The sequence below is a fragment of the Microcebus murinus genome, chromosome 8, assembly GCF_040939455.1.
Source record: "Microcebus murinus isolate Inina chromosome 8, M.murinus_Inina_mat1.0, whole genome shotgun sequence".
Taxonomy (NCBI): Eukaryota; Metazoa; Chordata; class Mammalia; order Primates; family Cheirogaleidae; genus Microcebus; species Microcebus murinus.
The window spans coordinates 103,500,293-103,527,776 of NC_134111.1; the positions used below are offsets into that span (position 1 = coordinate 103,500,293).

At 41.1% G+C, this 27,484-nt stretch overlaps 1 protein-coding gene across 2 annotated transcripts in view; it reads right to left on the bottom strand.

Moving 5' to 3' along the window:
* Window positions 1–27,484, bottom strand: part of DRC11 (dynein regulatory complex subunit 11) — a 149,919-nt gene that overhangs the window by 78,861 nt on the left and 43,574 nt on the right. For both annotated transcript variants that reach the window (XM_076006077.1, XM_012754502.3), the window contains one exon: window positions 12,069–12,153. In XM_076006077.1, coding sequence (XP_075862192.1) covers window positions 12,069–12,153 — 85 coding nt within the window. The remainder of the gene's footprint in view (window positions 1–12,068; window positions 12,154–27,484) is intronic.

A 27,484-nucleotide genomic window follows, 5' to 3' on the forward strand; every position in this document is an offset into this window, starting at 1 on the left:
AAATGTAAAGGCTTTTTGAAAATAGACTGATGTATACAATGTGAGCAGCCGGAAAAAAAGAGGAAATCCTTAGTTGCGGAGCATACGTTTCAACTGCCTTATCAGTTAAGGCTTTTAAAGCCTTATCAATTATATGATTCGTTTCCTCTTTATTCTTACTTAGCTCATTAATTTAATTTTTGAACATGCATTTACGTGACTCACAGTTCAAAAATTATGAAAGAGTAATTACACATACATATAGTGAGAGGGTTTCTCCCCATGTTATTAACCAACCAACGAGACCCACTTTCTTTTTTTCTTTTTCTTTTTTTATTAAGGTATAAATGATAAAAATTTTATGCAAGGTGCAACATGATGTTTTGAGATACACACACACACACACACACACACACACACACACACACACACACTGTGGAATGAAATCAAGCAAATTCACATATCCATCATCTCATGTACCTGTCATTTCTTGTTATGAGAACATTTGCAATCTATTTCCTGAGCCAATTTAAAAATAAACGATACATTATTATTAATTATAGTCATCTCTGTACAACATGTCTCCAGAACTCCTTCCTCTTGTCTAACTGCAACTATGTACCCTCTGACCAACATCTTCCCTGCTCCCCTATCCTCCCTCCAGGCCCTGGTAATCACCATTCTACTCTCTGCTTCTGTAAACTTAAATTTTTTCATATTCTACACGTAAGTGAGAGGCAGTATTTGTCTTTCCGTGCCTGACTTATTTCTTTTAGCGTAACGTCACAAATGACAGAATCTCCTTCTTTTTAAAGGCTGAATAGTATTCCACTGGGTATAAACACTACATTACCTTTAGCCATTCATCCGCTGAAGGACACTTAAGTTGTTTCCATATCTTGGCTACTGTGATAACACTGCAATGACCACGGGAGTGCAGATATTTCTTTGACATGCTGATTTCAATTCCTTTGGAAATATACCCAGTAGTGGGATTGTTGGATCATATGGTAGTTTTGCTTTTAGTTTTTTGAGGAAATTTCATATAGTTTTCCATAATGGCATTCTCCAATTTACATTCTCACCAAAAGTGTAAAAAGGTTTCCTTTTCTTCACATCCTTGCCAACACTTGTTATCTTTCATCTTTTTGATCATTAGCCATTCTAATAAGAGTGGGATGGTATTTCACTGTGGTTTTGATTTGCATTTTTCTGTGGTCTTGAACAAAAATGTTGATGTTGAGGAAAAATCCATATTCATAACTGTTGGTCATTAGTATGTCTCCTTTTGAGAAATGTTTATTTAGGTCCCTTGTCCATTTCTTAAATCATGCTATTAGTATTTGTTTGCTTGCTGTTGAGTTGTTTGAAGTCCTTACATATTTTGGATAATAACCCCTTATCAGATGTATGGTTTACAAATATTTCTTCTAATCCATAGGTTGTTTCTTCACTCTGTTAATTGTTTCCCTGGCTGTGTAAAAAGCCTTTTAGTTTGATGCAATCCTATTTATCTATTTTTACATCTGCTGCCTGTGAAACTGGGGTCATATCCAGAAAATCATTGCCCAGACCAACGTCACAGACCTTCCCCCTATGTTTTCTTCTAGTAGTTTTCCTAGATACATGCCCACTTTCTAGTAAAACTACTAGAAATATACTAGCTATACTATACTAACATATAATTGATGCTAATTAGCTTTTTTTTCATTCTACAATGTATACATACATGAAAACATGATGTTATACATTGCATAAAATTTCAGTTTCAGGTCTTCTACTCAAGTCTTTAATTCATTTTGAGTTGATTTTTGTCTATGGTATTAGATAATTAGATGTGGATATCCAGTATTCCTAATACCATTTATTGAAGAGAATGTCCTTTCCCCATTGTGTATTCTTGGTACTTTTGTCAAAATCAATTTAATGTAATGTGTGGGTTTATTTCTGGGCTCTCTATTCTGTTCCAATGGGTTTTGTGTCTGTATTTATGCCAATATAATGCTGTTTCGATTATAATAGCTTTGAAATATATTTTAAAATCAGGAAGTGTGATGCTTTCAAAGCTTTGTGCTTTTTGCTTAGGATTTCTTTGGCTATTCAAGGTCTTTTGTGGTTCCATATGAATTTTAGAATTGTTTTTTTCTATTTCTGTGAAAAAATGTCATTGGAATTTTCATAGGAATTGCATTGAATCTGCAGATTGCTTTGGGTAGTATGGTAATTTTAACAATATTGGTCTTTCTGATCCATGAGCATGGGATGTTTTTCCATTTGTTTGTGTTATCAATGATTTCTTTCTCTTTGTAGACATCTTTTGTCTCCTTGGTTAAGTATTAATATATTCTCAGGTATTTTTCTTTTCTGTAGCTATTGTAAATGGTATTGATTTGATTCTCAGCTTGGCTATTATTACTGTGTAGAAATGCTGCTGATTTTGTGTACAGTAATTTTGTAACCCAAGACTTTACTGAATTTATTTATTTATTCTAGGGGTCTTTTGGAGGAGTCAGACCTCCTCTTTTCTGATTTGGATGTCCTTTCTTTCTCTTGCCTGGTTGCTCTGGCTAGGACATCCAGTACTATGTTGAACAGAAGTGGTGAAAGTGGCTGTTCTTGTCTTGTTCTAGTTCTTAAAGGAAATGCTTTCAACTTTACCTCATTCAGTATGATGTTAGCTGTGGGTTTGTCATATATGGCTTTTTATTGTTTTGAGGTATGCTCCTTCTATGCCTGCTTGGTAAAGGGTTTTTTATCATGAAGGGGTGCTGGATTTTATTGAATGCTTTTTATGCATCTATTGAGATGATCACATGATTTCTGTTTTTAATTTGGTTTATGTGGTGAATCACATTTATTGATTTGCATAAGTTCGACCATGCTTGTATACATGGGATGAAACCTACATGATCATGGTGAATTATTTTTTTTGATCTGCTGTTGGATTCGGTTTGCTAGTATTTTGTTGAGGATTTCTGTGTTTATATTCATGAGGAATATTGGCCTGTAGTTTTCTTTTTTGTTGTGTCCATTCTGGGCTTTGGTATCAGAGTTATACTTGCTAGAACTAGCCCAATCATTGAGGCAGAAGATCAATGAGGAAACACAGGACTTAAAAAGGACTCTAGAACAAATGGTCCTACCAGGCCTTCACATAAGGTGATAGGGAGGATTCTTTCCTTGATGTTATGCAATAGTTTCCGTAGGATGAGTATCGGTTCTTCTTTGTAGGTCTGGTAGAATTTGGCTGTGAATCTGTCTGGTCCTGTTTTTTGTTGTTGTTGGGAGATTTTTTTTTTTTTTTTTTTTTTTTAATCACTGACTCAATCTTGCTATTCATTATTGGTCTGTTCAGAATTTCTATTTCTTCCTAATACAAGCTTGGGAGGTTGTGTGTTTCCAAAAATTTATAAATATCCTCTAGATATTCTAGTTTGTGTGCAAAGAGGTGTTCCTAGTAGTCTCAGATGATATTTTGTATTTCCGTGGTATCAACTGTAATGTCTCCATTTTCACTCTTGATTGAGCTTATTTGAATCCTCTCTCTTCTTTTCTTGGTTAATCTAGCTAGTGGCTTCTCTATATTGTTTATCTTTTCAAAGAGCCAACTTTTTGTTTCATTGACACTTTATACTGGTTTTCTGGTGTAAATTTTGCTTAGTTCTGCTTTGATCTCTGTTCTTTCTTGTCTTCTGCTAGCTTTTGGTTGAGTTCATTCTTATTTTTCTAGTTCCTTGAGGTGTGACACATTGTTTATTTGTGATCTTTCTGTCATTTTGATATAAGTATTTAGTGTTATAAACTCACCTCTTACCTCTGTTATTGCAGCATCCCAGAGATTTTGGTAGCTTGTATTGCTATTGTCATTCAGTTCAAAAATTTTTTATTTCTATCTTGATTTTGTAATTGACAAAAAGATTGTTTAGCAGCAGGCTGTTTAATTTCCATGTATTTGTATAGTTTTGTGAGTTCCTCTTGGAATTGATTTCTAGTTTTATTCCACTGTGGTCTGAAAAGATACATGGTATGATTTTGATTTTTTAACATTTGCTGAGACTTGTTTTATGGCCTAACATACAGTCTATATTGGAAAATCTGCCATGTACTGAACAGAAGAATGTATTAATATATTTTGCATTTTGTTGGGTAAAATAGTCTGTAAATGTGTGGTAAGTCCATTTGCTATAGAGTGCCATGTAAGTTCAGTGTTTCTTTGTTGATTTTCTGCCTTGATGATATGTCTAGTTCTGTCAGTGGAGTATTGAAATACCCCACAACTATTATATTTCTATTTATTTCATTTCTTAGGTCTAGTAGTATTTGTTTTATGAATCTGGGAGCTCTAGTGTTAGGTGCATATATTAGGTTATGAAGTATGAAATGTCTGATTTCCTTAAGTACTAAGTTTGACAGTTGCTATCTCTGACATTTCACTTTGACATTTCTTGTTTTATTTATTTTTTTATTGTGAAGGTACATCTGCAGTCTTTCACACACATATTTTGGTTTGTGATTATCTTTAAAATTTTTTAACAGTAATTTTTGTAAAACCATGGATAAGTAAAAAATTCATGTTCTTTTCGAGTATGAGTTCTGTGATAGAACTGATGCAGTGCAGACACCTTGAAACATCAACAAAGTTTTTGGGAAGGATGTAGCTAATAAATGCACAGTTCATGGATGGTTTGAGAAGTTCTACTGAGGTGATTTGAATCTTGAAAATGAGCCACATGGGCAACCTGAGACCAAGGTGGATAATGATGAGCTGAAAGTTATAGCAGAAGTGAATCCATCTCAACCTATGTGTGAATTAGCAGCGAGGTTTGATGTCACTATTCCAACAATATTGGACCATTTGAAACAAATTGGCAAGGTAAAGAAGCTGGATAGATGGGTTCCACATGAATTAAATAAGCACCAGCAGAGAAATCATCTTGAAGCTTGCCATATTTCTATACTGTACTGTGATGTGTGATGAAAAATGGATTCTTTTCATTTGAATGAAATCTTTTCATGGATTCTTTTCTGCTCATTCAGTCTTGAGCAGCCAAGACTGGTCTACAGAGACAGGCCAATCCTCTTGCAAGACAATGCTCAACCACATGTCAGAAACAATGCTGCTCAAACTACAGAAGCTGGACTTAGAAACTCTTTCTCATCCATCATATTCACCAGACCTTGCACCAACTGACTACCACCTTTTCCAGGCTTTGGGCCATTTCTTACAAGGAAAATCACTCAATTCTCAACAAGCTGTGGAAAATACCTTTTGAGATTTCATTGCCACTCGCTCTCCAGCTTTCTTTGCCGCTGGCATAAACAAGCTACCATTAAGATGGCAAAACTGTGTCAACAGTTTAGGTTAATTGTACTGCTTCTTGTCTGAGATATAATAAACTACACTATTGATTCAAAATTGGACATTTCATATTTAATGGCCTAATATATTTAGGATTGTTATGTCTTCTTGTGGAATTGATGCCTTTATCATTGCACAAGGACCATCTTTGTCTTTTTTTTCCCATTATTATTGATTTATAGTCTGTTTTATATGATATAAGAATAGCTGATCCTGCTTTCTCTTGGCTTCCATTTGTGTGGAATATTTTTTTTATCAAGTTGTGCACCATCACTGTAAGTCAGTTTGAGAACATTTCCATCATCCTAAGAAGACCCATTCATGTCCATTAATTATTATTCCCTTTGCTCTCTCCTCCCCTTCTTCTTAGGCAGGCACTAATCTACTTTCTGTATCTACAGATTTACTTTTTCTAGACATTTCATATAAATGGAATCATATACTATATAGTCTATTGTGTACAGTTTCTTTCACTTTGTACAATGTTTTTAAGGCATATTCATGTTGTAGCCTGTGCCAGTTGTTTGTTCCTTTTCTAATTGCCAAATAATATTCGATTGCATGAATATACCACATTTTGCCTATCCACTGATGAATATTTAGGTTGTTTCACATTTTTGGCTTTTTTGAGTAATGCTGCTAAGAATATTCATGTACAATTTTTTTTGTATGTGGACATATGTTAAGAGTGGAATTGCTGAGTCCTTTGGTAAACTTATGTTTAATTTTTAAGATACTGACAAACTGTTTTCCAAAGTGGCTGCGCCATTTTGCATTCCCATCAGTTATATATGAAGGTTTCTTTTTCTCCACATCCTGAACAATTGTTATTGCCTTCTTTTTGATTATAGCCATCTTAATGGGTGTGAAATAGTATCCCATTGTGGTTTTAATTTTCATTCCCCTAATGACTAATGAAGTTGAGCATCTTTTTATGTTATTATTAGCTATTCATATATCTTCCTTTGTGAATTGTCTGTTCAAGTCTTTTGCTCATTCTTTGATTGAATTATCTGTTTTCCTATTATTGAAGTGTAAGAGTACTTCCTATATTCTGGATGTAAGTCTTTTAGCAGATACAGGTTTTGAAAATGTGTTCTCCCAGTCTTTTCATTTTCTTAATGATGTCTTTTGAAATGCAAAAGTTTTAAATTTGGTGAGGTTCAATTGATCAACTTTGTCAGCATAGTTTTAATTTGCATTTCTTTTATATGTGTGAGGTTGATCATCTTTTTACATGTTGAACATCTTTTATTATGTTTCAAATCGACTTGGGTTTTCTTTTCTGAAAAGTGGCTGCTCATATCCTTTTGCTATTTTTTTGTATTAGGTTACTGATCTTATTCTTATAGAGCTGTAGGGGTTCTTTATGTTTTAGAAAAATGATCTCTTGTCTGTGATACTTATTACAAATAATTCTCCATGTCATCTGTCATTTGCCTACCCAAGGTCATTGTTTCCATGTAGATTTAAATTTTTTTGTGTGTGTGTGTAGTTGAATTTATCAATTTTTTTCTTCTTTGAATCCTGGCTTTGCATGATAGTTAGAAAGGTCTTTCCCATTTGGGGGTTATGACATATTTCTTTCTTGGCTGCTTCTAGTCCTTTTGTGTTTTTGTTTTGTTTTACATTTAGATCTTTGATCCATTTGGAATCATTCCGAAGTAAAGTATAAAGAGATAGGGATTTAATTTTCTTCTTTTTCAGATGACCAACCTGGCTATTCTACCATTTATTTCCTTTTTTTTCTCATACATTTGAGACGCTGCTTTTATTATATACTAAATTTCCACATGAATTTGGGTATATTACTTGATGTTCTGTTCTTTGCCATTGATGTGTCTTTTTAGTCCTTTGTCTGTAGCAATGGGCTCGCAAGAATACTTTAATACCTGGCAGGAATAGTTCTTCCTCATTAGGCTTCACTTTCAGAATTCTACTGGTTATTCTTGGTTCCTTGCTTTCTACTTAAAGTTTGGTGTGATCACCCTTCCCTGTCTCTCCTCCCGCAGTACCCCAACACGGTGCTGTTGGTATCTTTATTTGGATCATATTCCATTTGTAGATGATGTTTGGGAGAGCTGAAGTGTTCATGGGGTTGAGCACTCCCCCGAGAAACAAGGTGTGTGTTCCCATTTCCTCTTCTGCATCCCTTAGAAGCACTTTAAGCTTTTCTTCACATAGAACACACATCAATTATTAGGTTTATTCCTGGGCATTTGGCCTTTGTGCTGTTGCTGTTGTAAATGAACTCATTCATGATATTTTCTATCTAGCCGCTGTTTGTAGCTATAGCTGCTATTGTTTTCTGCACGTTAATTTTATAACCCCCCATCTCATGTCTCATTTTATATAAAGGGTTTTTTTCAGTTTATTCTCTTTGCTTTTCTAAGTATAGAACATATCTGAAAACAGTGATCATTTATCTCTTCCATTCCACTTTCTGTATCTCTGCGTTCTTTCTCTTGCCTAATAGCATTCAGTAGTTCCTACTTCACAATGCTAAATAATACCAGTGCTAGTGGCCATTCTTGTATTTTTCCTGCTATTAGTGGAAATGTTTCAAGTGAATTTAATGAAGCATGACATTGGGTTTTGAACTAAGAAATATTTTGTCATGTTCAGTAAGTATCCATATATTCCAATTTTGTGGAGATTTATTTTTAAATATCAAGAGTGGACGATGAGTTTGTAAAACGCCCTTGCAGCACCCACAGTGATGAGTTTAGGGTTTTTTCCTTTTGGATCTCTTTACATCATGCAGTGTGTTCACAGACATCCTAAACTCGAACTGCTCGTGCATTCTGGAATGACTGCTACTTGACTGTGGTGTTTTGCTTATTTAATGTGCTGCTGGTTGCAGTGTGCTAATATTTTAGCTTAAATTTTTGTGTTTCATAAAGAAGACTGATCTGTGGGATTGTATGATGTTCAGTCTTTTCTGGGGATTGGCATCAATGTTATGCTCATTTCATAAATAGTATTTGTATTATTTTTATTTTATAAATATAGATTTAACCATATATGTACATTGTTACAATGATTATGCTTGGTCTACTATCTCTTCATACTACTACTGCTAAAATAATACTAACATTAGTAAAAATTGCTAAGATTTTCTGGAAGATTTCAACATGCCAAGCTCTGCTCTAAGGATGCCACATGTATCATCGTATCTAATTATTACAGCGGCCCAGGGAGGTAGGTATTGCTAGGCTCTCCATTTACAGATGAGGAAAGAGAATTAGAGAGGGCAAAGTAGCTCATCTAAGGCTGTGGATCCAGTGGGTGGTGCAACTGTGATCTCTACTCACTGTGCTATTCTGACTCCTCAATCATCTGCCTTTTAGAGTTAAGCTGCTTTGTGGTTCCCTTTGTTTTACTTTAACATATTAACCTGGCATCCCCAATTTTCCTTTGTTTTTGGTTTGACTATGATGACTCTACTTTTTAATGTTTCTGGTGGACAGCTTAGACATTCCACCAGCATTCTGAATCCTGTAATTGCCACCTTTCTAAACTGACACAAAACGTGTTTGGCTGCTTTCCATGGACTTTCAAGACACGACTTGTGCCCGGCGATTTAGCTGGAGGGACACCTACACATGTAAAAAACTGAAATAACAGCAAATTAAAGTGACAACCACTCAAGGCAGGGCTTGATGAACTGCCAAATAACAAGGTCACCGGTGCTCACGCAGCTCACGGAGCTGACGGAGAACGCAGGAGTCCTCTGGAGGGCAGAGGCCGGGCTTTGGGAGCCCAGTCGGCTTCTGATGCACGAGTGGGGGGAAGGGGGCCCTGTGTGCGTGATCCTGAAGGCTCACGCAGGGGGCAGGGGCACAGGGAGGCTGGCTGTGGGTCTGCAGCGCGGAGGTCCTGAAATGCTGAGCTACGGCTTGCTGTTTCCTGCCGCCTAGTCCTTCACTTACCTAATTCCCTGCTAAAAAGCATTAGCTGTTTTCTTCTTTGTCAGTGCTGTGAACAATGGCAGACATGAACAGCTTTTCAATCAGCCATGGCGGGGGTCTGCAAACTACGGCACATGAGCCGGGCCTGGCCGGCTGCCCACCTGTGAGTGAGGTTTTACCGGAACGCGGCCACGCCACGCGCGTGTGTGCTGCCCGTGGCTGCTCTCACACCGTGAGGGCAGGGCTGACTAGTTGTGGCAGAGAATGTACGTGCAGGGGTCTAAAATATTTACCGTTTGGTCCTTTATGAAACAAGTGTGTCGACCTCTGATCTATGACAACTTAACTTGTTATTATTTCTTTAGTGTACGTACCTTTAATAGCATTTATGAGTCAAAGGGAATACACATTAAAACTTTTTGGTCCATGTCCCTTAAAAAACACCATGCTAATTTATGTATGAGAGTGACTTCTCTCCATAGGCACACCAATTCCAGTTACCACAATTTAAACATTTTACCAGTCTGATAGGTGAAAAGAGATACAGCAATATTACTTTATATTTAAATTTCTTTGCTAGTGATTTAAAAAAATATTCTTTTATTAAATTCCTGGTCGTATTCTTTGCTTTCTTTTCTATTGGGGTGTTCTGATTTTTCTTATTATTTTCTAAGAACTCTTTATATAGGAAAGATACCTGTGATCACATATGTTGAAAATATTTTCCTTGGTTCATTATATAACATTAGCTTCGTTTATGATTTTTTTTTGCCATTTGAGTTTAATGTAGTTATATATATCAGCCTATTCTCTTCATGATGTCTGCTTATGGTGACATGCTTAAAAAATGATCACCCACCCTCTGATTATTAAATATTTAAACAATTTCTTTTGATAATTTGTGGTTTAATGTTTTTACATGTAAATATTTAATTTATGTGAAATTTATTTTGAATAATAAGGGAGGATCTACTTAATTTTGCTGAATGGTGAGTCAGTTGTCCCAATATTATTTATCACATAGTCCATCCTTCCCCAGTTATTTGAAATGTCATTGGTATATTACTAAATTTCAATTTATATCTGCCTCAGTTTTAGAGCACACTATTTTAAAGTCAGACTACCTGGGCTTGAATCTCAGCTCTATAACTTATTAACTGTGAACTTGGCCAAATGATTTGATCTTCATAGGTTGGGAGAATTAAATGAGTTGATTTACATAAAGTGCTTTGCTTAGTATCTGGCACAGAATATCTGTCCAATAAATGTTGTTATTTTTGTTGTTGTTATCTGTCTATTCTTTCTCTGATATTATGGCGTTTTAATTATTTTATCTTTATAGTTTCTTTTATGTCAATATGGCAAGTTCCTCATCATTATAGCCCTTTAAGAAAAAATTTTTTTTTATATTTCCATGCATTCATTCTTCCAGATAAACTTGAAAATAACTATGTCAATAAAATTGTTTTGATTTTGACTGGAATTGTATTAACTACATAGAATAATGGAAAGACAATGTGTATTTGTACTTTATTGAATCTTTCTAGCCAGGGAAACAATCCTTCAGTCCATTTGTTCAAGTCTTTCTTCATTTTCCTCAGCAAAGTTTTGTCAATATAATTTTGTATAATTCTGTATAATTTGTCAATATAATTTCGTGTTAAGTTTATTGAGTTTTCTAGAAAGGTAATCATACAATCTTAAAACAATTATGAATTTATCACTTTAAAAATATTTATAACTTTTCTTCCTCTATCTTATTGCATTTTTTACAATGTCCAGGGAAATATTAACTAATAATTCTGGTAACAACTAGTCTTTTCCTGATTGCCACTATTAATGGCAATGTCTCTAACGCCTCATCATTGAGTTTGATGAAAAGCTTCCCTTGGTTTCTGTGATAAATATAGTGAGCTAAGAAGAACTTTCTTATTTTTAATTTATTAAGACATTAAAAGAATTGCATCAGATTTCAATCTCATCCAATGCCACTGGCGCGTCTACAGAGATGGGGAAAGGTGTTTCTCTCTTAGAACACTGATACGGCAGAGAGCTGGGGCTTAGCAGGTGCGCAGGAACTAAGTGGAAGGACGCCTAGTGCTAAGGAAGAATGTGACATGCAAAAGGCACCCAAGGAATAGCCCCATGAGCTAAGGAGGACAGAGAGGGAGAGGGAAGCAGGGAGTAGAACACAAAGGGTGCCTGCAATCAAGCTGCTCAGAATTTACTAAGAAAATGACCACACATTATCACATATCTGTCAAAGGTAAGACAGGAAAGAGGATGAATTTATTCTGAAATCAAGTTGAAAGTATCTACATTGATGAACACCCAAGAGTATTTTCATATACATATTTGTAGGGAAATAACCAAGGCCTAACAATACTACAAACCCATTAGCTTTAAAATTTAAAGTAGGCCGGCGCGGTGGCTCACGCCTGTAATCCTAGCACTGTGGGAGGCTGAGGCAGGCGGACTGCTCGAGGTCAGGAGTTCAAAACCAGCCTGAGCAAGAGCAAGACCCTGTCTCTATTATAAATAGAAAAGAAATTAATTGGCCAACTAATATATATAGAAAAAATTAGCTGGGCATGGTGGCGCATGCCTGTAGTCCCAGCTACTCGGGAGGCTGAGGCAGGAGGATTGCCTGAGCCCAGGAGATTGAGGTTGCTGTGAGCTAGGCTGATGCCACGGCACTCACTCTAGCCTGGGCAACAAAGCGAGACTCTGTCTCAAATAAGTAAATAAATAAATAAAATAAAATTTACAGTAATGTGATTATGATATATTTACATTTCATTTCTCAAATATATTTGTACCTGTTGTGGGGTCTTATTAGAAAAAATAAGAGCTGAGCCACCTTCTTCTACATCAGGGAAGTCAGGAAATGTACCAGTTAAATTTCTGCAGAGGAAAAAAAAAGAAAATTAAAATAGAAATGAATGAAGTCCTGTCTGTTATATACTGCATTAATTGATCTGCTTATGTCCATTTAATTGAATGATGGTTATTAAGGGTGGGGTTCCCTGCAGATGGAGGGCCTACATGATATCTCTAAGGAGCAAAAGGAACTGGAGACATTCAGTGGCAGGTTTCCTTCCTCTAGAGACAAACATTTCCCTTTAAAATAGATTGTATTTTTCTTTCTCCTTTTATTTTTATAAATACTGAGATGCTCTGTGCTTGAGTTAAGAATAAAGACAGAAGCACAAATCATTTCTTCCTGTTTAAAATTTAGGATAAACACAAGATTTTGAAACTAAACAGACGGATGGGGTTGTACAAATTACAAAGTTCATAATAGTGAATGAAATACACACCCATGCTTTAGGTTTAAGTTAAGCTGAGGCCTATATTTTATGGGTTCCAAAGAGTACTATTTTTCTGTAACCATATAATTCCTGTATTTTAAAAAGCACACTTTGAAATTCAATGTTGAGAATTTCAGAAAGGATATGTACTTAGTATTTCTAAGAGAAATTGACTTTGACATGAATATTATATTTATTCTACCACACAGAAAGAAAAGACTGCCTGCCAAGTTAGTTCCATTAATTCAGAGAGGTATAGAATCTAAGGTTTGCAAGAGACCACCATGTTTAAAATGACCCTGCAAAAGTGCGTCTCAAACTTTTGGCCTTAGGAATCTCTCACACTCTTAATTTTTGGGGATCCCAAAGAACATTTGTTATATGAGTTATAGTTATTGATATTTACTGTAGTAAATACTAAAACTTAGAAATTTCTAAAATATGCATTTTAGCTCATTAAAAAATAGTAAACCCATTATACGTTAACACAAAAACATTTTTATTGATAGTAAATATATTTTCCAAAACAAAAAAAAAATTAGTGAGAAGAATGTTACTGTTTTGTACATTTTCAAGCCTCTTCGATGTATGGCTTAATGAGAGTGAGCCAACGCTCACACCTGTATTCAGTCTTGGCACCGTGTTGTTTTGTATGAAGTAGAGGAAGAAATTATGGCATCACGCAGATGTGAATGGAAAAGGGAGAAATATTTTAATAGTTTTTTAGGCAACTGCGAATACTCTGCTTTGATTCTATACCCCAACTAGACAAGTGGCAGTTTCCCGAAGGCTGGTTACGATGTGGAATCTGAAACCATGTCAACAAACGGACTTTCCTTTCTGACACATTAAAGTCCAAGGGAATCTCTTGTGCTCTGAACAGACCTTTCTCTACCCAGGCATGGCTGCACCCTCACGTCCTGGCCACTGGAAAATGACGGCTCACTGAATTATGTGGCTCTTCCCAGTGCTGGTGCATTTCACGTTTATGGGCGCGTCTGACTCTGTCACATAGAATATCAAAAAGCTGTGCATTTCAAGGGACTAGTCTAAATAAAATTAGTTATTTTTTTCTGCATCCTCGAAAACATTGCCAAATGGAACTTCTTCTTTTGCAGGTGCATACAAGGCAGTGAAGCCCGTGATGACTTTGTCCTGGGGCCCCTGCCTTGATCCCTGCCACGGCCCCGGCAGTGGTGGCCTGTCTGCCGTGGCACTGTCAGCGCAAATGTCAGCAATGCACAAAAGGCAAGTGACATCTTAGCATTCATTTGAAACAGTTTGACTTTTAGATGCCCTGAAAGGGTCTTGGAGACCCCCAGGGTCCTGGACACACTGTGGGAACTACTTGCTCGGCCGCTGCTTAAATGCTTCCCCCCGGCCAGCCGCCCCCCAGTGTCGAAAGTGTACTTTCCGACACTGGACTGACTGTCACCTCACTGCCTGGGTCCTTGCTTCATCTCCTGGGGACAAACAGATCATCTTCCACATGATCGCTCCTCAGACATCAAGGACAGTTAAGCCATCGTCCAGATGAGACATCTCAGGTGTCTTGGGCCGTCCCCATGAGCTTATCACAGGAATGTGGCCAGCTCCTCAGCACTGCTGTGAAAGGAGCTGAGCACAATAGCGTGTGTGGGTGCGTGTGGGGGTCGGTGGACAAAGGCACCAGCATCGAGGATGGCGGGAGGTCACAAAAGAGGCGGGTTGTTCTGTCGGTGGAGCTACGATCATAGGAGTTGCTCTGGTGGGCTCACTCGTTCACTCATCCATCCATCCTTTCATTCAGATAGTCAATCAACAAACACCTGTTTAGTACCAACTAGATTCCAGATGCAGTGATGGGAGCCAGAGACTGAAAGACATTGCTCTCATGCAGCTCACTCTTATCTCACCACCAAAGGTCTTGCTGAGGTGTGTATCTTTGGGATGGGATGGAAGGGGAACGTTACGTTGTTTTTGGAAGATTATCTTGGTTTCTCTTTGCAGTTAGGAAAGTACGTTAATAGATGCAGGATCTTTCCCACTTAAAACAAACTTTGACCCACAATCCTCCGCAACATTACTAAGTGTTAAATATGCTACCTTTGTGCATAGTAATTATTTAAACTACAGCTTTCCCTCAGTTATACTTTGCATCTCAATTCCAAAGCCACTTCATTATCTTTAAACTTTTCATCATTTTGCTTGATTTATAAAGTTAATGTGCAACTGGAGCTAGAATGTCATTCCTGAATCCCACCCTGCCCCCAGCCCTCCTTGCCCACCCCTTCCCCAACTTGCATTTGTCCTCAAATTGCTGCAACAGGCAGGGTCAAAGCGGCTCTTCCACTGGGCATCTGAACCACCAAATGGAACAAGCGATGCAGAAAATGGAACTCATCACATGGTTGCATGAAAAATAACCTGGGCTGTCCGTGGGAGGACTCTCTCACTTCACCCAAACCCACAGAACAAAACAGAAAAGGAGCAACAAGAAAGGCAAAAGTCACCAGAACACAGAGTTTGAGAAATGGATGCTGACTTGCTAAGACTGGATTAGCCAGGTATGTCTGAGCTGTTAGTCAGCATCTGGTCACCTACGTGCATGGGGATTACAATTTTTAAAAGCAAGGATTCAGCTTTTTGGGACAATAATTAATTTGTATTAAATCAAGTACTAATTTTGAAAGGACGGACTTTAAATTATTCATTTAGTTCACTTCCTAAAAAGTATTTAAAAATTTAAATATGAACACTGATCAGGCACAAACTTTAGAGATTGCTTAATATTTTTCAAAAACATATGGCGCTCCCTATCACTAAGCCCCAGATTGCCCCTAGAGTATTGCAAAAGAAAGACGCCCGGGAGCCACCTCTCAGTCCCACCCCTGCGGGAGAGTTGGTCTTCTAAGGGATGGGTGTGCGAGTTATTCCCGGGTGGACGGCTCTCATCCTGGTGTGCGAGTTATTCCCGGGTGGACGGCTCTCAGTGAGCCTCCACGTGGGGGTTCAGACGTGCAAAGCAACGTTTCCGTATCCCCAGGCACTGCACCCTTCCTCGTTAGATCCCAACCTGTTCTCCCCTAGTCCTGCCCCTTCTACCTCCACCCAAGTCCTGGGCTGCACCACCCGGCTTTCCATCCCTGTCTTGGTCCACAGCTACGGCACTCGTCCCCAGCCTCCCTCGGCCCCAGAAGAGCGCACCTGCCAGGGCACCGCTCTGGCGCGGAGCTGGGGGCAGCCAGACCTGCCCACTCTCTCGTCTCTGCGGGGAGATCTCATTTTGTACAAGGGTGTTTGCCTGGCAGCTGAGTGAGTCAGGCAGCGTTGCTGCCATTTCCTTATTGTCCCTGCAGTTTTCCTCCCAAGTTTCACAATCTAGAAGCAGGGGCTGGGACTCCCTCGTGCAGAGAAACTCCCTCTGCACCCTCAGAGGCAGCGGTGCCGGCCTGTGCCTGTCTAGACCTGCCGTGCGCTGCCACTCTGCTCAGTTCAGCTCCCTTTAGTGCACACCTCGCGGGCATCTCTGCTAACAGCAGCAACCTGTTCTTGAAAGTCAGACGCTCTGCACCAGAAGCCCTCTCCAGGAGCCCATTTCTCATTATTTTAAATGGGAAGAATTAAGATGCATTACATGTTAGCTACGCTGCCCGCCCCAACCCATTGTTTGGTGGGAGGATGGAAGTTCCCTGGCAAACGCCCGGTCACCTCCTGAAGCAGTGATACGACGTTAAGAGGAAAGAGCAGGCTGTGTTGGGATATGAGTTATCATTATGCTTTTGTTTAAAGGAAAAAGGGACTGGAGGAGAACCCCCTGCGAATGTATTTACGTCTGCAGGTGCTTGAAGACAGGCAAGAAAGTTGCCCACGTGGGCTAGCTTGGAGACATGGGACAGGAGGAAGGCTGTCAATTTTTTAACACATTTCACTATTATTTTTCTTGCTATGGCAAATAGGAATTATGTTTGTAATTAAATAAAACAATAAAGTAAAATAATTTATAATAAAAATAAATTTCATGTTTGGTAGGTTTCCTTTTATGCCTTAGAGTTTGATTATTATATAGACCTTTTAATTTTTACTGTGGAATTAGTACAATTTTCTTTTAAAATTTCTTGTTTCTACAGTCAGAAAATTGTGACCTCTCATTAGGGGAGTTAAATTCTTTACTCTGCTTTCTACGACTTGTTGGCTTTAACAATTAAAGCAATCTAGTTATTACACTATTATTTCCATTCTTATTACTTTTTTAAAACTTCATTTATCATACATTACTCATTTCTATCTATTTTTGTCAGCTCCTGGGCTATCCACTTTGATCTATGTTTCTGCTTTTATATTACTATAATGCATTTACCTTATTTTTCTCTGTAATAAACTTGAAAATACAGAGCCATTTGTCCTTCCTTATTGCTCTTATTTTCTTATTTTAATCTTAATGACTTTAATAATTATGTTTTCAAGTTCAATAAATAATCCTGTTGGGATTTTAATTGAAATTGCATTATCTCTATAAATTACCTAGAGCAGATTTATCATCTTCCCATTTAACCAGAAACATGGTATATTTCTCCTTTTATTCAAGTCTTTTCTCATTTCTTCCTTTTAACACTCAGACTTAAATTTTCATATAGATTTTACACTTTTATTTCATATTTAGTTCATCACTGACTGTAAAAGGAATACATTATTGCTTTAAGATATTCATTTCTTATTTCCTTTTCATGTCATTATATTAACAATAATTTATATTGTGCCACTAGTTACTTTTAGGGGCAAAGGGCATCCACATTGTCGTTTCCTTTCCTGGGAAGGCCACTTGAGAGTACAGCTCTCTATATTCCATCCATTCATTCATAACATTTCATTGAGTGCCTACTATGTGCTAGACACCATTCTACGGGAAAAAACAGTGAACAGAAGACATGTCTTTATTGAGCTTATATTTATTATGCTAAAAATTAACTCTTTTCTTTCTATTTTAAAATTTTTAAAACAAGACATGGGTATTTAATTTTATCAAATGTCTTTTCTGCCTGAACCAAAATGACTGTTTTGCTTTTATTAATGTATATAATTTTAATTTCCTACTATATAACTATTTTATGTTTCTGGGAATAAACACTTGTCTAATTTTAAACCACTTGGAAATCTAAAAATGCCTTCCGAGGCTGGGCGCGGTGGCTCATGCCTGTAATTCTAGCACTCTGGGAGGCCGAGGCGGGCGGATTGCTTGAGGTCAGGAGTTCGAAACCAGCCTGAGCAAGAGCGAGACTCCGTCTCTACTACAAATAGAAAGAAATTAATTGGCCAACTAATATATACAGAAAAAACTAGCCGGGCATGGTGGCACATGCCAGTAGTTCCAGCTACTGGGGAGGCTGAGGCAGCAGGATCGCTTGAGCCCAGGAGTGTGAGGTTGCTGTGAGCTAGGCTGACGCCACGGCACTCACCCTAGCCTGGGCAACAAAGTGAGACTCTGTCTCAAAAAAAAAAGAAAGAAAAAATGGCTTCCGAAGTAATAGTTGAGTCCAAAAGAAAAATCAAAGCACAAACAAGTTGGAAATGAAAGACCACCCCCCCCAAAAATGAAAAAAATCATGACATACATTTTTTTGAATCCTGAAGAATAGGAATTCAGTACGATGAGCACAAGCCTCTAACGTCCCTTCTCCCAGATTACTGCTAGAATGAACAACAGAACACGTACTTGGGGGACAGTTCTGGAAGCAGGGAACCGCGTCTCCCAACTGCTGGAATGCCTGCGGAGAAGGCCCAGCGTGGAGGCACTGCTCCTCCTCCGAAGGGCGCGGCCCGGTCCCAGGGCTGACGGGAACACGGGAACGCCGCCGCATAATGGGAGCGCTGGGCTCGCTCAGCGGCCAGAGGACAGTGAGCTCGGACGCGCCTTCCGGGGTCTTCAGCAGTGCAGCGCTGAGACCTGCTCTAGGCTCCTAGGGCCGATGCCGGCTCTGCCTGGCAGATGGACTCTCAGACGGCCCTGTGGCCCCTGCCTCTCGGCCGTGCCTCACACCACTGTGCTTTTCTTCCCCTGGAGTGTGGGCAGGACCCGCGACTTGCTTTTACACTGCAGAATACAGCCAGAATGCAGGATGTCCCTGCTGGGATTACGATGCACGACGCTGTAGCTTCCACCTTGTTTCCAGACTCGCTCAAGCTGCCACATTGAGAAGCCCACCTGGGGGGATCTGGGGGTGAGCTCCAGCCAACAGCCAGCGAGGAACCCAGAGGCCCTGGGTTTGACAGCGCGCAGGGAGCCGAAGGCTGCCACCAACCACCAGAGCTTGGACGCAGACGAGACCTCAGCCCCAGCTGACACCTGCGTGGGGCCTCTGACACCCTAAGGGGAGGACCTGGCTACACAGTGCCCGGACTCCTGACCTGCGGACGCTGTGAAATAACACGTGTGTTGTGTAAAGCAACTAAGTGTGCGGTGGTATGAGCACCAGACAGCTAATACCCTGCCCTGCCGACAACAGACTCCAGGGAGCGAGGGCGGGGACAGGGAGATGGGTGGCAGGCTGCCGCAGTCCGATCTGGGGGTGGCACGGCTCAGCCCCAGCGGCAGGGAAGGGGGAGGGGCAAGAAGTGGATGGATTGGCACATCTTTTGAAGGTGGAGCCAACAGATGTCTGGCTGGGAGAAGGAGAGGAGTCAGGACCAAGGGTTTTGGCCTGAGAGACAGGAGGGATGGGTTTAGCACCGCTGGGTGGGAGCACTGTGGGTGGAGGAAGCTTAGGGATAAGCTCCCAAGTGGGTTTGGGATGTCCGCCCTGAGATGACCGGCACGCATCTCAGGGAGATGTTGAGTGGGCAGCTGGATCTGCACGTCTGTAGTTTAGGTGAGCGCTGTGCTCTGCGTGGAGATTCACATTTGGGAGTCAGCAAAACACACGTGGAATTTAAAGCCATGCGCCAGGATGAGACTATCATGGGCAGAGAGAAAGGAAGGGACCAGGAGGACCAGGCCTGGCCCCAGGGCCTCTGGCAGGAGGGGAGGGCAGGAAGAGGAGGGGCCGGCAGTGGATCCGCGTCGTTTCTGCCATGTATTTTGTGTCCCAGGATCTTTCTTGTCACGTCATTGCACTACCACTTACTCGATGGAACCAAAGTCAGCCTCAATGACAGTGGGTTTGTCAGACCAGAGAGCACTTCAGGTCTGGCGCCTTTCCGTGTCCTGAGCCCCCCGCAGGGTCACGTTCTCCACACTGGCTGCTGGTTCCCTCCTATACATGGAACGGTGCTTAAACCAGACAACCTAGCGTCATTTGAAATACAATTTCATTTTTGGATAGCTAGCTTTAGTAGACTTGTTAGAATGAATGAACGATAGCATATTCATTTGTTAAGCATTTACATGCTCAGGACTTGGTATCACTGTCTCATCGAAACCCTCCAGCAATCCTGGGAGAGTTATTACTCTTGCCATTGGCATTTTTGGGATGAGGAAATGGAGGCTTAGCAGGACTTGCCCAAGCAGAGTCAAGCCCTGAACCAGAGGGAGTGACGCAGAACCTACAGACTCGGCTGCCTGACCCTCCACACAGGCCTGAGCCCAGTGGCCAAGGAGTTTCCGACCAGAAAGCTTAAAATAGGGCTTCACACCCGATAAAGAAGCAGTTGGGAGGCTAGATGTATAAGGAAAATTGTATTTTACTGGAAACGAAGAAACCCCGGCAGCTGCCACTAATTAGCTGTGATTTGAGCCGATCACTGCATCGCTGTGAGAGCCTGGCTAGTTTTCCTCTCTGCAAATGGTGCAGCTGAACTAGGTTTATCCATCCAGTTATTAAAATATAAGTGTTGTGTGCCTGTTAGACAATCTCTATAGTTGCTTTCAGCTCTAGAAACTCTGCCATTTACATGTGACAAATGCTGGGGGGGGCAATGTTAACTTCTTACAGAATTTATTCAATGATTAATGTTACTTAATAAAGATACGTTCAGTGAGCTATCTGCCTTTCTGTTCTTCTATCTGAGGAAGCTGGGGAAGCAAAACACCTCTGCCTCGTATCTTTCAGTCAGCAAACGTGAGGCGATGAGCATTTGGTAAAGTTAGGGCCTATTAAGAATTTATGCATATCGTCAAAAATTCTTGCACAAACGTGAAAATGACCAGCCCTAGAGTTCACAGTGATTTAGAAAGCAGAACTACTAAAATGATAAATTTCCCCCCTGAGGTCTGACACTGAGCTTCGACGGGTCTCACCATTTCAGACTCACAGGACAGAGATTTATCTGTGTTTCATCAAGTATGAAAAATATATGGATGGAGGGGTTTCCGGCCGATCCCCCCCCAAGTTATCCAGCCACCTCCATTAATGTCAGCAGGCTCATAAATTTTTCCTGCGTTCTAAAGAAAGCAGCTGGTGCCACTGCACAGAAGCCTCCGAAGGTGTCAGTTGCTGCCTATAAATTCACTTACACTCAATAAAGGCAATTGACTGCACATGGACTCAATTACCAGGGCCCTCCTTGGGAAACTGAGGGGCTCCCCATTCCTCAAAGGAGAGGAAGAAAAAGTTGTATGCAAAGCAAGGCAATTTCTCAGTGGCACATTACAAAATCTGATTTATTCATTGATGTTTCTACTTATTACTGGGATGTTATTGGCAGTTATCACCCAGGACTGAAGCTTGCCTCTTGGTTTGGAAGTATTATCTTGAATCGCACTCAGGCTTGAATGCTACAGGAAACTCCCTGCCCAATCTCACCTTTTAACTTTATTAAAAGCAACAATATGTTACTGATTACATAATTGGCTACTTTGGTTCTGGTTACTCTTCTGTTGAGAAAAACGATATAAATGCTTAATTTTCACCTTTCTATCTTAAATATTTCTTTGCATAGAAAAATTAATACCCAGGCAAGAACAGACCACTTTAGGAAGGGATGGAAAGATTTTCCCATTCAAAGACACTGTCAACCCTTTCTGTTCACCGGCCCATCATTCAAAACCCTAAAACCCTGGCCACTGTGCACCCAGCAGCCCTTCCGCACTGAAAGAAGCAGGTCGTTCCCGTTTCTAACTCAAGAATCCAGAACATTTAGGAAAATAAACATAGGAGAAAAAGTGTAAGTTAGCAAAATGTCTAACCGCTCTCATTTTAAATTCACTCCTCATGCATACTTTTGAAAATAAGTAATCTTTTACAAGCAACACCAGGGTGAATTGAAGAAAAGAGCAGCTTTAGAGTTTAAAGGTTAACTTCAAAGATCCTCCAACCTTGTAGGATCAAGCAGTAAGTGAATACTTATCATATCTATGAAACACAAAGGCATAATCATTTCTGCTCAAAGCAACACATCGATGTTGACATTCATCAGAAATCAAAGCTTGCTAAAACAAACCAAAAGCCTCTATACGCAAAGAACAGCTCTGCCTCTCCTGCAGTGTGTTAAGTACCGAGAAAGGCGTGGCTCCAAAGTCATCCTGCTTCCCCAGGTATGGTGACTGCAGCAGAGACGCAGTAGGTTTGAGGTCTTTTATATTCCCTGGATGCTTCTTACTGGGGCTCTGCCGCTCTTTAGAGTGAATCCCTGCTCTAGAAGGCACGCAGAGGGTAGCAGCGACTCTCACCCATGGCTACTCAAGGTCATGCCACACCAGCCTCACGTGGGCGCTTGTTCACACTTGCAGTCCAGGGGGATGGACAGAGAGGCATGAATCACAGTGTGCTGTGGCCTGCGGGTACGACCCGGAACAGCCCGCCAGCCCACGGAAAGGGAATCCATTCGGTGCATTTGCCCAGGGGCCTCGAGTCTGCCTTTCATCATGACCTGGCGCCTGGACAAACCACACGAGCCTATAGCTGCCGGGTGTCCTTAATTTGATTTACTGCAACGACTGACATCAAAACCCGCGATTTCACGCGAGCGGTGCACCTGTCCCTACAGCCTCAGTGAATAATGCTGAGGCCTTAAGTTCTCATCCCGCCTCTTCTTATGTCTCCCATTCAACCTAATATATTTTAGGTTCAAAGCAAACGGTATAAAAAAGTTATTTGCCTTTTCATATGAGTAACCTACACACGTGTGTGCATCTCTTCTACAGACCACAGCTGCTGAGAATTTACTACAAACATAATTAACACAAGGAATTCAAAATAATGAGCCCCTAACTCACCTCCCTGTCTGTGACCTTCACTCTGCCCTCATCTTTCTAAAACCTCCGTTTTCATTCTGAGAGTAATTCATGCTCCATGCAGAAAGTTTGGAATGCAGAGGAAAAGAATGCATACAGCCAGGACCCTACTACTCAGAGGTGATCTATTGTGAACATTTGGGTGGCTTCTTTTTGATGTCCTTAAGAGTCCCCAGGGAGAACAATCCTGCACTTTCCCTTGAGAAACAATTCCAGTTTTACACAATGCTCGTGTTTCAGAACATCTGTGCTCACCTGGGCTTAGTTCCCAATGTGACAGTAACTAGGCAGGTTTGCAGCTGAGTTACCTGACTTCTCTGCATCGTTTCGTCATCCGTGAAATAACTGGGGCAAGCCACGGCCGACTTTCTCCCACCCCCACCCCACGATTGTTTTCCTCCCTTTTCCCCTCCCCTCTCTTTTTCTCTCCGTGTCTCTCCTTCCTTTTAACCAGAACCATCGCTATGCTGTGCATAAATACACTAAGAAGTAGGAGAAAGAGAAGGAATGAGCAGTAGGCAAGCCCTGGGTTCCCAGGTGCTACCTAGTGAGCCATGTGACCTTGGGCAACCACCGTTTTTTCCAACAAGATGACACCTACTACTTAGCGCTCCTCTGCACCACGGAATCAAGGACATTCAAGACAAGGTTCCTGCTCCTAGATGCTCAGGAGGAGGAGACAAGCCTGGAGCTGTGAGAGCCAAGAGCCCTGAGTGTGAGTTCCAGCTCTGCTGCTCAGGAGCACGAACCCTGGGAAAGCCACTCGACACGTCCCAGCCCTGGGTTCCCACGAGGGCATGCATGGGCAGCTCCTGGGACCCAGTAGGAGAGGTAAAGAGATAGACAGCATCCCTGGAAAGAAAGGACAGCTTCTGAAGGCAAGACAAGTGACGGAAACTGGCGTAGGCCTGGGGCCTTGGAGACGCGGGCAGGGAGAGTGTCGGGCTGGAGCAGAGGGAGGGAAGTGAGGACAAGACATCGGATTTTTCCAGGCCAATGGAAACCGCAGTTTCGCCTCGCTCCAAACAACATCAGTCTGAGAAAAATCTCTGTCCACTGCCTGAAGCTCTCCTGGACAACAGTAGTGCCAGTCTGTCCATGTGCCGGGTAGTTCTAGAATTCCAAAGGCATCTGCAGGGGGTGGAGAGATGAGGAATCTGTAGGTGTTCCCACAAGCCCCAAAATGACAAAGCTTAACTCACAGAACCATGCACTGAAAGGGGTGAGTTTTGCTTCATTTAAACTGTATCTTAATTTTTAAACTGAAAAAAAATATTTAATGAAGCCTTCCAAGACCTCCTCCAGGAAGAATGTGCATTTGCTGGTGATCTGGAGACGGGCTGCTGGCCTGCCCTGGGGACTGGAAGCGCATTCCACGCTGCCTGCCCTGTTATTACCCCTGAGCTGACGCCCCCCCAGTGCCTGCGGCCCTTCTGGTCCCCGCCTCCACCAGCAGCCAGCCTCCTTCTGTGGACTGGCACTCAGCATCGTGACCAAGGGAGCCACAAAAGTCACATATGGCTGTGAATACGAAGGTCCCAGACTCAGGAATAAAACCGCAGGGAAGGATGGAAATGCAAACATTCCAGACTGCAAGTGTGCATCTGGGAATCTGATGGTCTTCCTGTAGGTGTGAGATCATTCTCAAGGGTGTACCAAGTGATGCACATTGTCCCTAGGGTTTTATATTTACGAATCTCTATCATCCTGCCTGTGAGGTAGGCACTATTAATATTCCCCTGCTCTCATTTTGAGATGAAGAAATGAAGGCACAGAGAAATTAAGTCACTGGCTCAAGATAACACAGCCTGTAAGTGGTAGACCTGGGATTTGAACCTTGGCAGCCTGGCTCTAGGGCCCCTGCTCCTCTGTGTGTGTGTGTGTGTGTGTGTGTGTGTGTGTGTGTGTGTGCGTGCTTATCTGTGCATGTGCATGGCATTTGCAATGTGTGTGTTTATTACAGATACACAAGACACACCATCGCACCATCAGAGTGGAAGCAGTGGCCGGTCTACACCTGCATCCAGGCTCACCCTGCTGGGCGCCCAGATGACCTCAAGCCCTGAGCGTTTCCCACTGCACCTCCGCTGCTGACTGATTACATGTTGGCCTAGGGAATGAAATGAGGCCACCTGATTCACATCACTTCCAGAGTGCTTAAGCTTACGTGAATTCAAAGGAGTGTGCTAAAATCTGACTAGAAGTGCTCCTGGGCCAATCCTAGAGCTAGAATTCTACCGGGGGTGGGGGTGTTACCTCGCTCTGCATTAAAAATTGAGCTGGAATCAGGCATATTTTCAACAAAATAAGTAACAAGTTGTAGGTGGCAGAGAAACGCCAATGCTCCACAACAAGACAATTTAGAATTGCATCCGGAAAGACCCTAAGGTCTAGAATCGGTCCCAGTTTCCAGAGACGACACCACCCAGGTGGCTCTGATGCCTGCGAGGGAGGAGAGGAGAGACCGCTGTGTCTGCGGCTGGGGGCCACGCAGCCCATCTGGGCTTCAGGGTTCTCATTTATCACCCTGAGTGGCTGGATGAGGTTACTGCTGAGACCCCTTTATGATACTTTAAAAGGAAGCTTATTGATAAATGCTGAAACTTAGATGGCAGTCCATGACAGGCCCCAAGCCAAGAGAAATGCAAATTATAGCAAGATGTTTTCTGATAACAAGTGTCCCCATGACTGTGTTATTCAACATAATAGAACTAGCAAACATGGGGCTATCTAAGCTGAAATCTAAATGAATTAAAGTTAAATATAATTAAATATTCAGATCCTCTTCTTCATCCAGCCACCTCCCAAGTACTCAACAGCCACATGTGGCTAGTGGCTACCATACTGGACAGAGCAAGGCAAGGACATTCCAATCACTGCTGAAAGTCCCATTGCATAGCTCGGGTCTAGACTAATGCAAACTTCTGTGATTTTTGTTCTTCATACGAATGCTATTAATGAATGAAAGGGATAAGAGCATTTATCTCATAGGGTTCTTGAGGCTTGTAGTAGGCTGAATAGCAGTCCCCAAAGATTTTGGGTCCTAACTGCTGTAAGTGGTATCCCATATGGAAAAAGAGTCATTGTAGATGTGATTAAATTAAGAACCATGAGATGGGGAGCTTATCCTGGATCATCCAGCTGTGCCCCAAATGCAGTACTAAGTGTCCTACAAGAGAGAGACAGAGCGAGATTAGACACAGACAGAAGAGGAGAAGGCCATGTGACCACACAGGCAGAGACGGATATGGCCACAAGGCAAGGGATACGGCAGCCACAAGCACTGTAGAGGCAGGAAGGAGCTTCCAGAGCAAGTACAACCCTTCTAACACCTGGATCTCAGTCTTCTGACTTCCAGACTGTAAGATAAACATTTCTATTGCTTTAAGGCACCAAGTTTGGCTTGTGCTAATTTGTTACAGCAGCAATTGCAAACTAATACAAGGGTTAAGTCAGTTAACGTGTAAAGCACTCAGAACATCAAGCCAAAAAGCTTCTGCACAGCAAAGAAAACAATCAACAAAGTGAGGAGACAACCCACAGAATTTGGAGGAAATATTTGCAAACCATCCATCTGACAAGGGATTAATAACTAGAATATAAAAGGAGCTCTAACATCTCAACAGGAAAAAAAATCAAATAATCCAATTAAAAAATGGGCAATGGATCTGAACAGACATTTCTCAAAAGAAGACAAATGAAGGGCAAAATAGTATATGAAAAAATGCTTGACATCGTTAGTCATCAGAGAAATGCAAATCAAAACTTACAAGATATCACTCTCATCCCAGTTAAAATGGCTTTTATCAAAAAGACAAGCAATAATAGATGCTATTGAGGATGTGGAGAAAGGGGAACCCTCTTACAACCATTGGTGGGAATGTAAATCAGTGCAACTACTATGGAGAACAGTATGGAGGTTCCTTGGAAAACTAAAAATAGAACTACCATATGACCCAGCAATCCCACTGCTGGGTGTGTATCCACAGGAGGGAAGTCAGTATATTGAAAAGATTTGCACTGCCATGTTTACTGCAGCACTATTCACAATAGCTAAGATGTGGAATCAACCTCAGTGTCCATCAATGGATGAATGGATAAAGAAGTTGTGGTACATATGCATGATGGAGTATTATATAGCCACAAAAAGAATAAAATTCTGCCATTTGCAACAACATGGATGGAACTGGAGCACATTATGTTAAGTGAAATAAGCCAAGCACAGAAAGACAAATTTCACATGTTATCATGCATATGTGGGAGCTAAATATTAAAACGATTGATCTCATGGAGACAGAGAGTAGAATGATGGTGACCAGAGGCTGGGCAGGGTAGCGGGGAATGGGGGCTGAAGTGGTTATGGTTCACGGGTGCAAAAATGTGCCCAGTTAGTTAGATAGAACGAAAAATATTTGAAAGCACAACAGAGTGACTATAATCAACAATAAGTTAGGGTATACTTTAAAATAACTAGAAGAGTGGCACTGGAACATTCCTAACACAAAGAAAGGTTGAGTCAAGGACGTTGGTTTGCTTGATGAACACTGAAGCACCCACCAAATGAATTCATGTTTCCAAAGGTGCAAAATTTAACAAAAATAGCTACGTCAAATAGTTCCTTCTATACAAAAGACAATGAACACAACTGTCACACTATCCAGAGAATTCTAGGCCCCAAGGGCTTGAGTGTGAAGCAAAGAAAAAAAACCATCAGAGGAAGGGCATGAAATCCAAGAGTCAGCAGAAGAACTAGGAGAGCTACTGTGAGTTCAGTTAG